We start from the raw sequence: 13095 nt of genomic DNA on the forward strand, positions 1-13095 counted from the left end.
CAATGTTGCTGTGACTGCACAGTGTGACCTGGAGGAGAGAAGCTGAGACTCCGGAGCAGAAGTCACCCACATACCAGCACTGGGCAGAGTCCCTCCAGTCACCAGCCTGGGGCCCCAACGTACAGCCCACAGCTCAGTTTTATCCATGGCAGCAGCTCCTCTTCCTCCTGGCATCTGGTTAACCCCATTTATGCGGGTCGGATTGTTATCTTTAAGGTTCAGCAATAACCTTCATACAGATGGGAAGGGGTTAAGCTTCTTCCTACCCCACTGGTGCAGGTTTGGTGCAGCATGCATGTATTCTGGGTGAGCTGCACCCCACCAGCTGCTCCTCCAGACATCACCCACATTTTTAGGCAGTGGAGACAGACAGCAGCAGACTGAGCCACAATTGCAACCACTGCTGGATACCTTTGCACTCACTCAGGCACTAGTAGGACTGAGCTCCTCTGAATCTGCCTGATAAACTTCAGCACTGTCTGCTGCAGCCACCCAGGGGGGAGAGCAGAGAAAGTGCTCTCTCCGCCCACAATGTCACACTGGCTGCCTTCTGTTAACCCCTATGTGTGCCTGCCTGGCTGCACTGACTGAGTGAGAAGATCCTTGTGTCAGAGCTGGCACATAGGGGTTAAGAGAACGCATCCAGTGTGACTTTGTGGGGGGAGAGAGCATGTTATCTCCTGCTCTGCTCTCCCAGCTGTATCTATGACAGCATGAGTGGGCCCCCCCCTCTCCCCAGGGCCCCGGCATTTGCCCGCTGTGCCGGGTGCTGACGCCGGCCCTGAATCCAGCGACGGGTCCCGTCTTTTCAAACTGAGCATGCGTGGAAGAATTTCCAGTCAGGGAAATTCTCTCTCGCTCTCTTTCTCCTATTGATGCTGCCTATGCAGCATCAATAGTAATAAGATAGAATGTGAAAAATAATTTAAAAAAAAAAAAAAAAAAAAAAAAATCGCAATATTCTCACCTACCATGCTCCCGGCTGCCAGCGTTCCTAGTAATACATTGCAAAATCTCGCAAAAAGGTGAGAATACTGCGATTTTTTTTATTTTTTTTTTAACCTGGTTTGTGTTGTGTATGCGTTTTCGCAGCGGAAAACCGCTGCGAAGACACATACACAACAGGTGCATATAGCCTCGACGGGTCCGTCAGAAAGATGGGCCCAGTGCACATGTTTTCCACAATCTGCACAGGATCCGTCATTTCAACGTCTTGACGGATCCTGTGCAGATTTGGAAGACGGAAGTGTGAAAGAAGCCTAACCTGTCAGTGTGCTTTTACTGTACACTGAATTGCCGACTTTTCTATAGAACACCGGTGCGTATTTCTCTCAAGTCACACTGGTGGTCCGTGTGGTGTGCGAGTTTCTCGCACCCATAGACTCATTAGCGATTCTCGATCGATATACGGTGCAAATCGAAGCATGCTGCAATTTCTCTCGCATGTATAATATGGCCGAGAAAACATCGGATGATAGGAGCTGCCCCACAGATTAACATTGGTCCGAGTGCTATGCGATTTTTTATCGCATAGAACTCGTCCATATTACGATCTAGTGTGAATCCGGCCTAAGGCAGATAAAAAAAAAAACATTCAAGCGCAGACACAGAAGTTAAAAGCTGCAGTAATAAAGTGCATAGTGTGCATCAAAGAAAATGCAATCATTTAAGGGTTCCTGTCTGCTTATCCATGATAGGTCACGACTGCTGTCACCCTCCCGATGGCCCGACGCACATTTCGCGTACCTGCTTTATCGAAGAGGAACTATTCTATAATGTTGTAAGGTACTGATGCTGCTGTGTAAATACTGTAAAAGGTAATGCCTATTTTGAGTAACATGTAGTCAGCTCAAGTGTAGGGAAAGTATAGGATATAGTTTAGAGTTTAGGACATAGAGCAAATTAGACAGTGATAGGCATTGTAAGTGTAATATGCTTAGTCGATACTGTTAGAAGATAGTTACTGTAGTTAAAAGATGAAATAATAAGTTTCCCCAGCAACCAACTGCTGGGGCAGACAGAGAAAAAGAGACAGATAATAATTGGTCCATCCAAAAGTGAGAGGGGTTACGGCCAGTAAACGGCAACCACTTCCTGGTTTTAATCAGATAGTGAAAGCGTTTGTTGGTGACAGTTGCTAGGCGGGAATTCAAGGTGCAGTGGGCCGCAAGCTGAAACAAGTACAAGTTGTGATTGGCGGTATGAGGCCTTACCAAATACCATGTAGATATTCCTGCAATGTATGGAGCTCAAGGCTTGAGTCTGTGGTTATCGAGAGTACCAACACCCCTTCTGTACAGAGGAAATTGGACGTGGAAGCACATGAGGGATGTAACAACTCTGCTGGCATCACGGCATGGCCTCTCATCTCTCACACTATCTTACCGACTGCTCCAGGTCATGTTGTGGTTTGTTTCTTGCCAGCTCCATATTCTGTGCCTCTGCTCTCTGCATGCTTCCTGGCTGTGTGCATAGGGGGGCGGTGCCTGAACTCTCTGGTTCTTATAGGATTCAGGTGCACCTGTCCCTTATCTGTTCCTGACCAATTACCAAGAGGCCTCCAGTATTTAGGACAGCTCCACCCTGTGGACTGGGCCTGTGCAATGTGTTAACTCAGTTTGTGTTTTGCTTCTGAGCTGCCAGGCCTTGCTCTGTGTCTTGCCTTCTCTGAAGGCTGTTCTCCTTGCTTTGCCTTGTATCTTCTTTGTCTGCCCTCCAGGAGGCTGTATATCCTGGTCCGTGTCTTTGTTCTTATACCTTGTCTTGTTCCATTACTTTGTCTGAACTTTGTCCTACCTCTGTCTCCTTGTCTGTGGTTTCTTTCCCTGCAGTGCCTCTCTGCTCTGCTCTCGGCTCCGCACTCTGCGACCTTGCTTTGCTCTTGTCTCTGCACTCTGTGCCTTCACTCTGCTCTTGGCTCTGCACTTTGTGGTTCTACCCTTGTCTCTCTTGCAGCTTTACCTCTGCTCCGCACTCCTGCGGTTCTGCTCCGTTCTACTCTACTCCGCTCCTGTTGCTGCAGTAATCTCTTGCTGCAGCTCCTCTCCTCATTCCTTGCGGTTCCACTCTGCTTCGCTTTTGTTGCTCCGCTATCTCTTGCTGCTCTACTGCTCCTACCCACAGCCTTGCGGTTCTCTTCCTGTGTGAACAGGTCCCAATTTGTTCCTTCATACTTTTTTCCTGCCAGCCCTGTCTCTGCCGTACCTGCCAGCCCTGTGTCTCAGCAGTGCCAGCCTACTCGTCTGAGTTTCAGCCATGCTCTTCTGCCAGTCCTGCCTGATGCCCGCACCTAAACTAGTGTTCCTGTTCTCCAAGTGGGATCAGCAGCCACAGCCAGACACCACCCTGGAGTAGCACCTGGCAGCTGCCTGCCGCACAAGTCTGACCTCACCATCAGAGGCTCCAGCGAAAACCAAGGTAGCTGTCAGTCACGCCCCTTACCAGGGTAGTCTGGTTCGTGGCACAGTGGGGTCACTAACCCCCCGAGCTCAAGACCACCAGTCAGGGCGTGTGCGTGACAAGGGAAAGGTTATGGATCTCGGTAATACTGCTTGGTCTGATGGGAAATCTGTGGGGCTCACAGGAACTGTTACAGCAGAGACAGTTCAGGCAGAAGCAAAAATAAAGCGGGAAATGTTATGTGTAACTGAAATAAGAAATGGATGGTGCCGTGCCCGATACTGAGTGGTACAATTTGATGTATTTCAACTGTCAAGTAAATTATTTAATGTGAGTGTAATGCACCATACACAAAATATCACATTGGGATAAGATTTATCTGTGGGGTGCCAGGGCGTGTGAACGCAGCCCCTCGACCATGACACCCACCCTGCGCACCTTACACAGTGTTAAACAGAATCTGCCAGTAGGATTAACCCTGCTAAGCAGTCTACAAGGGGATGTAGGTCATAGGGAATAAAATATCTTGCATCTGGGATCCAAAATCCTCATTTTTCTGGCATGTGAATGAGTTCCTATGACTTACATGTCCATATAGACTGCTTAGAAGGGTTGATCATAATGACAGATTCTCTTTCAAGGCCAATCTATTAGAAAGAGTCAAACAGTATGTCAACTTCAGTTTTATTGTCTAACAAGTATTTTTTAAAATTGGTAATAAAACTAAGCTTTTTGAAAGGTATATGATCAACACTGGATTACAGACAGTCCATCCCTATATATCCAGAATAAAGGATTAAAACAATTATTTACAGATAGGAGTCCTTGCAACATCAGACCAGTGCGGTCAGCCAGTCTAAACAGGCCATTCATTATATGGCAAAAAATCAGCCTGCATGTAGCTAATCAGTGATCATTTAACATCTGAAGTTGACCTGTGTAAGTTATCGTTGATATGGGTGGGAATAGCCTTCATTTGTTTTAAGGGAATGGATGAATGCCAAGAAGCGGTCAACCTGTGACATTTGCATAATTACACCTTAAATACGTTCCAATTGTGATGCATTAATAATAGTGATGAGCGAGCATACTCGTTGCTTGGGTTTTCCAGAGCACGCTCAGGTGATCTCCGAATATTTGTAAGTGTTCGGAGATTTTGTTTTTGTTGCCTCAGCTGCATGATTTACGGCTGCTAGACAGGTTGAATACATGTGGGGGTTGCATGGTTGCTAGGGAATCCCCACATGTATTCAAGCTGTGTAGCAGCCATAAACCATGCAGCTGAGGAAACAAAAACTCAATCTCCAAGCACTTACAAATATTCGGAGATCACCCGAGCGTGCTAGGGAAAACCCGAGCAACGACTATATTCGCTCATCACTAATTAATATTAAAATAACCAAATTCTCAATTGTTATGCAGCTGAAAGACGTTAGATAGTTGACCATAGAACCCACAGATTTGGATTAAAAAGGAGTGTGTCAGCAGTTTTGACCCCTATGAAACAGCTGCCAGTGCCAAGTTGGACCCTTGGAAAAATATTTTAAGGGGATTTCTGACCCAAAACATGACTATCGCAAATTCCTGGATTAAATGTTTCCTTGTTCTTCCCCCATCCTACCAGCGCCTTTTTCATAGAAGAATTCAGAGCCTGGTTGCTGCCACTTGTGATGTTGGGAGCACTGACTAGACAAGAAAAGAATAGCATAAAGAAGTTCAGTAGTGACTAGCGAATGTGCATGCTTGGGTGTTATCAGACAATCTTTGGCGTGCCTATATATTATTGTTCGAGTCCCCACGGTGGCATTATTTGCAGCTGATAGGAAATCCCCACCTGTTGAGGCTGTCTAACAACCGCAAATCATGCAGCCACAGGGACTGGACCATAATATACCAGCAATCCCAGATGCTTGGATAAGACGTTGTCCGACCATGTTCGCTCATCACTAAAGTTAAGCACTCCTCCAATTTTCAGGTGCACAGATAGAGACCCAACTAGTGATGAGCGAATATACTCGGTACTGGAGATTTCCCGAGCACGCTCGGGTGTCCTCCGAGTATTTGTAAGTACTCAGAGATTTAGATTTCGCTTGCCGCAGCTGAATGATTTACTTCTGTTATCCAGCTTGATTACATGTGGGGATTCCCTAGCAACCAGGCAACCCCCACATGTAGTTATGCTGGCTAACAGATGTAAATCATTCAGTTGCGGCACAGAAAACTAAATCTCCGAGTACTTACAAATACTCGGAGGACACCCGAGCGTGCTCGGGAAATCTCGAGTACCGAGAATATTCGCTCATCACTAGTCCCAATCCTTTTAAATATACTCAACCAAGAATTTGACACTCAAGATAATGCAATTTATTCAATTAGTCAACTGTGTACAGACGAATGATGTTTCGGTCCCACTGACCTTCATCAGATATACACATCTAGAAGTACAGAACAACATGAGGCAAAGCAGTGAAGGACTGTACACGCCGTTCATCGCCTGAAGAAACATGTACATGTGTATATCTGATGAAGGTCGGTGAGACAAAATCATAATTTGTCTGTATACAGGTCACTAATTGAATAAATTGTATTATCTTGAGTGCCAAAGTCCTGTTTGAGAATAGACAGGAAAAGAAGATTGAGGAAATTTATTGGTGCCTGTTTAGGAGAATGACTATTAGGTCGCTTAACCAGGCCCAAAATTATTATTTAGCTGACTTAAAAATACGATAATAGTTTTCAGCAGCACACGGTCCTATTTCAACAGGACATGTGCTGCCGAGAATAAGCATATCCACAGAAAGATCTTAGTGATAGTTTTGTGTGAATAGGAGTTTCGGCCAGCCAGTCTAAACAGACCAGCCATTGTATGACAGCCAATTAGCTTGCATGTGGCTAATTGGCAGTTATTTAGCACCCACATTTGACAAGTGTAAACCCTTACATTTATCACCTGCCCCATCCTGTGGAAAAGCGACGTGTTATTTTTGGGACATCCTTTTTATCTGGATGACAATTGGAAACTACATCATGGCGTTGCTTTGCTTTTTTCTTGATAATTACTACAATATTGTAGGTGAAACTATACAAACTATTTAAGTCTCAACTTTACCATGTGACCCTCAAAACTTTTCTCACTTCTTATAGTTAGAATAGTCAAATCTCATCATAACACTTTTATTACTTGTTACATCATTTAAAAAAAAAATGCACACGTTTTATTGTACAGAAAAAAAAAAACCTGCTGCTAACGTTAAAGCAGGATCTTAGACGACCTGTTCTATGCTGGAGAACAGCCTGAAAGTTACCGTACGTGTCTCAGGCAATATTTACTTTACACGAAGTCACAGAAGTAGTTGTAAGTACTTCAGTGTTCATTCCTAACAGAACATACTTTAAGCATGTCTTTGATTATTCAGAAAACGATTAGAAACCAAGCTGAGCTTATGAGATAGTGCAGCAAGAGCAAATACATAAAAACACACAAAGAAACTCTGTATAAATAAATGAAAAAGTATCAGACTCAATTTACTTCTCAAAATAAACCTACAAGTTTTTTCAACCAGAACAAAAAGATTCATCTCCCTGTCTTCCGTTGTATAAACTTGAGAAAGTCTGATCTTTCATTTGTCCTCAGTGTAATTTCCTATTTCTAGCACATTTACTTTTAAGCTAAAAGGGTTGACCATATTAGAAATAATGGCCTGCTTTCTTCAAAAACCGATCATATTGTCCATTGAATACAGCACATCAACCTCATTTATGTAAATGGAGTTGACAACCTTTAGCTATCACAAGTGCTGCCGCTGCTTGACAATGCTTCTTGCCCAACAGCATCAAAAATCATAATAATGAAAACTGACTGTCAGCAGTATACACAGTAATCCTGTGTACACATACACATTTTCTGTTACAGATTTCACCTTTACATACAGTTAGGGCTAAAAGTCTTGAAATTGTTCCAGAAAATGAAGTATTTGTCCCAGAAAATTATTGAAATTACATACCGTATGTTTATTTCCTTTGCGTGTACTGGAACAACAAAACAAAGACGGAAAAATGGAAAATTGCACATAATTTCGCACAAAACCCCAAAAATGGGTCAGACAAAATTGTTGGCACCTTTTGAAAATTGTGGGCAAACAATTTTGTTTCAAGCGTGTGATGCTCGTTCACACTCACACATTCACCTGTGACAAGTAACAGGTGTTGGAAAGATGTAAATCACACCTGAAGCCCGATAAAAAGGGGATAAGTTGACTCAAGTGTGTGTGTCTGTGTGTATATATATGTGTGTGTGTGTGTGTGTATCAGTCGTACTAAGCATGGAGAACAGAAAGAGGAGAGGACAACTGTGAGGATTTGAGAACCAACATTTTTGAACATTATCAACAATCTCAAGGTTACAATTCCATCTCCGGAGATCTTGGCGTTGCTTTGCTCACGATGCGCAACATAATCAAGACGTTTACAACTCAAGGCACTGTAACCTATTTCCCTGAATGTGGATGGCGTTGAAAACTTAATGAATTGTTGCAACACAAGATAATCCAGATGGTGGCTAAGCATCCCCAATCAAGTTCCAAAGAAATTCAAGCTGTCCTGCAGGCCCAGGGTGCATCAGTAACAGCGTGAACTAGCCATCAATATTTAAGTGAAATGAAACGCTATGGTAGGAGACCCAGGAGGACCCTTCTTGTTGACACAGACATAAAAAAGCCAGACTGTAGTAAGCCAAAATCCTTTTGGTAAAGTATTTTATGGACAAATGAGACCAAGATACAGCTTTTTGTTAAAGCGAATCATTGTACCGTTTACTGAAAATGGTACAAGAAAGGAACAGTACCCTACAATCAAATATGGTGAAGGTTCAAAGATGTTTTACGGTTCTTTTGCTGCCTCGGGCACTGTGCAAGTCATCATAAAATCTGAAAATTACCAAAGTATTTTTTGTCGCAATGTAGTGCCCAGTGTCACAAAACTGGGCTTGTATCCTTGGTCATGAATCTTCCAGCAGGACAATGACCCCAAACATACTCAAGAAGCACCCAGAAATGGATGGAAACAAAGCGATGGAGGGTTCTGAAGTTGCAGAAACGAGTCCAGATCTAAATTCCATTAAACACCTGTGGAGACTGGAGAAATCTTAAAATTGCTGTTGGGAGAAGGCTGGAGAAGTTTGCAAAAGAAGAGTGGTCCAAAATACCAAGTTGAGAGGTGTAACAAGCCTGTTGATGGTTATAGGAAGCGATTGTTTGTAGTTATTTATTACAAAGGGTGTGCAACCAAATTAAGTTCTCCAATATAAATCAGCACACTGAATATTTAAAATTCGCACCGTAGGTCAATTAATGCTGCAGATTTGTTCTGCAGTGTTTGGATGAGATTTGATACATTTTATCACCAACTTTGCAACTACTACGAATTTCTGGAATGGAAAATTCTGCAGTATATTCACATGTGAATAGATCCAAAAAGCTACTTAAACAGAGTCGGTCACTCCCAAAATGCCCATTAAACTGCAAAAAAACATATGGGATGTAGCCCCTATAGAAATCATCGCAGGAATATACAGTTTAACTTACGGTAATATTGTTGAAAAATGGACTTTCAGTTAATATGAAAATTAGGGTGTTTTGGTTCACCCTTGCTGTGGCCTTTACCCTTTTCGGCACCATTACGCCCTTCTTCCCCATTAGAACCATTCCATTGTTTTGATTGACAGCGCTCTGTTGGCGAGAGCCAAAGTTGTCTAAAATCAGTTTGCGTGATGAAAATATAAGTCAAGTTTTCAGTAAATATTAAATTAATCTGTACAAACTACGAATGATTTATATACAGTGTGTAAATGTTTTTGCAGTTTTAGGCCATGTTCACACAGTGCGTTTTTTACTGCGGAACCGCCGCAGCTGTTTTCCATGCAGGGTACAGTACACTGTACCCTATGGAAAACAGGAACCACTGTGCACATGATGCGGGAATCGGGAAAAAAAGCCGCGCTGAATAGCTGCGGTAAAAAAGAAGGACCATGTCACTTCTTTTTGCAAAACTGCAGCGGTTCTGCACCCATTGACCTCCATTGTGAGGTCAAACCCGCAGTAAAACCCGCAGATGAAAAATATATCTGCGGGTTTTACTGCGGTTTGTGGTGCAGAACCGCTGCAGTGTGGCTGCCCCCCGTGCTCCGATGCCACCCCCCCATGCTCCGATGCCACCCCCCGTGCCCCGACGCCCCCCCCCCCGTGCCCTCATCTCCCCCCATTATACTTACCCGGCCTCCCGGTGTCCGTCCGTCCGTCTTCTCCCTGGGCGCCGCCATCTTCCAAAATGGCGGGCGCATGCGCAGTGCTCCCGCCGAATCTGCCGGCTGGCAGATTCGTTCCAAAGTGCATTTTGATCACTGAGATATAACCTATCTCAGTGATCAAAATAAAAAAAATAGTAAATGACCCCCCCCCCTTTGTCACCCCCATAGGTAGGGACAATAAAAAAATAAAGAATTTTTTTTTTTTACACTAAGGTTAGAATAGGGTTAGGGGTAGGGGTAGGGTTAGGTTATTTTCAGCCATTTTAACCCTAAAAAACTCCCTAGAAAACACACAGACTCTGCATAGAAAACTGCATAAAAAAACGCCCTAAAAAACGCATCAAAAAACGCACCAAAAAAAGGACCTGCGTTTTCTGCCAAGAGCTGCGGTTTTTAGTGCAGGAAAAAAAGGATGGAAATCAGGAACGTGTGAACATGGCCTTATTGGTATTTTGGGGGTATTTTTAAACCTCCTAAAATGCTATCAAAATAAAATAACATTTTACAAATGGTGCTGATGTAAGGCAGACGTGAGGGAAATATTATTTATTTTTCTGTGGTATGACCATATGGATTAAAGGGATAATCATTTAAAGTTTGAAATTTGCTAATTTTTTTTAAATTTGTCAAATTTCTGATTTTTTTATATAAATAAACGAAAAACATATCAACCTAAATTTACCATTATCCTAAAGTATAATGTGTCACGAAAAAAAAAAATCTCAAAATCACTGGAATTTGTTGAACCGTTCCAGAGTTATTACCACATGAAGTGACACTGGTTAGATTTTTTAAATTTGGCTCTGTCACTAAGGGGTTAAATAGTTTGCCAGATATCATCATCCCTTGCAAAGTAAGGATAGTGGCAAATCTGCATTTTGCAGAATTTGAAGCAGATCTTCCATGGATATGTAACACTCTGCAATAGAGAAAAATTCCATGGAAAATGTGTATGTGCAAAGAACTCGGCAAATGTCCCTTTAGCAGTAGGTATAACAGAGGTAAGCTTTATCACAATATTCCGGATGTAAGGACCCTGGAATGGACTTATCCTAATACTGTACATAAACTTGGAGTCAAGTGCAAGTGTCAACTTCCAGGGGAATTTGGATGTGGCTTCAAAACTGGATTTCGCAGAGCTGGTACATTAAAGGGAACCGGTCACCCCCAAAATCGAAGATAAGCTAAGCCCACCAGCATCAGGGGCTTATCTACAGCATTTTCAAGAGACGTGCCTTTTATCCCACACTCTTCATTATTTCGCATTGCCATATTAGCCGGACGTTAGCTGGGCATTGGCTTCAATGTGAAGTTCCTGTTTTGACAAGTAGTGGCCAGTCAGCACCTGTCAGACTGCGGACATGTGTCACATATGCCTTAGATTGTGTTCTGTTATAGGTACAGAAATGACGGAAGCGTGGGACTCCACGTATGATGGAAACCAATGGCGGCAGATGGACTTACTATAATGGGGTCCGTCTAGTTTCCATCATGGGGTCCAGGACTTTGATTAACAGCACAGCATGCAGCACTATTCTGTCTGGTCTATTTGTCCAGATCAGATGTGAATGGAGCCCTATCAGCAGAGGCTTCACCTTTGAAGGAACTTTGTTAGAATAGTTTTATGAATGACGGCTTCATTTTCACATCAACAGACAGATCCTAAACCAAACTTCATCAAACTTAACTCCAGTCACACCTGAGTTTTTAATCCTGACATACCACTAAAGCTGACGAAGATTTGGGGAGTTTTGGTAGTATATTAGAGGGATTGGCCACTACTGCACAGCCCCTTCCTAATAGGTCACTCATCTAAGTCTCTAGGAAACACAATGGGGAAATCGTGCAAATGCCGCCACTCGAAAAGGAAAGTTTGCATTTTTTAGACTGGCGCTATTAGGAAGTGGTTGTCCAGTGGTAGACAACCCCTTTAACTTCAACAACTTTGGTTGGCAAAAGCATTCATTCATTCATTCATTCATTCATTCATCCATCCATCCAACAGGCTGAGGAATTTCTAGCCGATTCAGGAATCGAGAGTGAAACTGACCAAACATTCCATGTAGGTCTACAACACGGCCAATAAGGAAATGGTCATGGATATATAGATCGGCCACTAACATTTCAGAGGTTAATGTGGACTTACATTGGATTCCATCTCTCCTCTAGGCGACGATGCAGTGAGATCTTGTCACTCAGGTAGATGTTTATCTGATGTTTGTTGATGCTTTCCTCTTCCAGCTTCTTTTCTTCCCCTCGAAGATTGAGTCTCACCGGGCGACCAAACTCTCCCAAGGCATTTGGGTCTAATGGTGGCCGCTCATACACTGGCCTCTTCAGCTGCTCGTAGTCTAGGTCATTATGCTCAGCAGGTACTTCTCTCTCCCTAAGATGCTCCTCAACCTTTCCACCCACGGAATTCTGGGTGTTACTGTCTTCTGCATCTTTACTCAACAATAAGAATCCGAAGAACAAAATACAGGTAACAGAGGCCACCAGACAAAGGCCCTTCCTCCTCCTGAGGGGTTGCCAAGCTGATGCCAGTGCACGTCTCCTCTTCATGATCTGAGGTCACACTCCCTAATCTAGAGGAGGTATGGGTACAGGTCTCCAGGAAGTCTTACCTGCAGGTGCCAATTACCACAAGTCTTTCTCATACATTAACATTAGTGCTTAGCGCATTGCCATGGGTCAACACGGACCACACATGGTCAATTCTGGGAGAAGATACACAGTATAACCAGTAATCCAACAATGTCACCATTAATGTGGCAGCACTAACCTCTCCTGAGACAGCATGAGCCCTAATACAAGGGGAGATCTCACTACCCAATACTGACCAGGGCTCAGACCAGAACCACTGGCAATGCCATGCAATCAAAAAAGTGCCCACTCACAGAAAGCTGGGTGGGATCGGCAAAGTCAGACTTTCCTAAACTGCCCTATTCATTCCACACACAGACCAAAGTTCCATCAAGTTACAAACTATGAGCTGAAGAGGACCGCAGCCATGTCTCCTCCGGAGGTGCCAGCTCCCGGCACCGTGCCTGGCAGCGCCCTCAGTCCTGCCCGGGATCCTGGTGCTGCCAGCACCGCTCCTCCACGTCTTCCTGTTCCTTCTGTCACCTCTCCTCCCGCCTCGCCTCGCCCCGCCTCCGCCCCGCCCCGCCTCCGCCCCGCCCCGCCCCGCCTCCGCCCCGCCCCGCCTCCGCCCCGCCGTCTTCTCCGCTCTCCTGAACTTTAGCTTCCCTGCCGTGAACTTCTGAAGAGGCAGCTCGTGAAGGAGCCGCGTTTACGGCCGTGCTTGGAAATAGGGGCTTGTCTCATTTACTAAATGTCTGGATTTCTTGTAGACCAGAACCAAGCTGTAATCTGTAATGAAGTCTTAGGGG

General features: G+C 44.1%; 1 protein-coding gene across 1 annotated transcript in view; it reads right to left on the reverse strand.

Annotated features, from left to right (window-relative positions):
• GALNT12 (polypeptide N-acetylgalactosaminyltransferase 12) overlaps window positions 1-12839 on the reverse strand; it is an 83409-nt gene extending 70570 nt beyond the window's left edge. The window contains exon 1 of the mRNA XM_069730517.1: window positions 11850-12839. Within this exon, the coding sequence (XP_069586618.1) occupies window positions 11850-12265 (416 nt within the window). The 5' untranslated portion in view covers window positions 12266-12839. The remainder of the gene's footprint in view (window positions 1-11849) is intronic.
• Between the last annotated feature and the right edge of the window lie 256 nt (window positions 12840-13095).

Source organism: Ranitomeya imitator, chromosome 6 (genome assembly GCF_032444005.1).
Source record: "Ranitomeya imitator isolate aRanImi1 chromosome 6, aRanImi1.pri, whole genome shotgun sequence".
Lineage (NCBI taxonomy): Eukaryota > Metazoa > Chordata > Amphibia > Anura > Dendrobatidae > Ranitomeya > Ranitomeya imitator.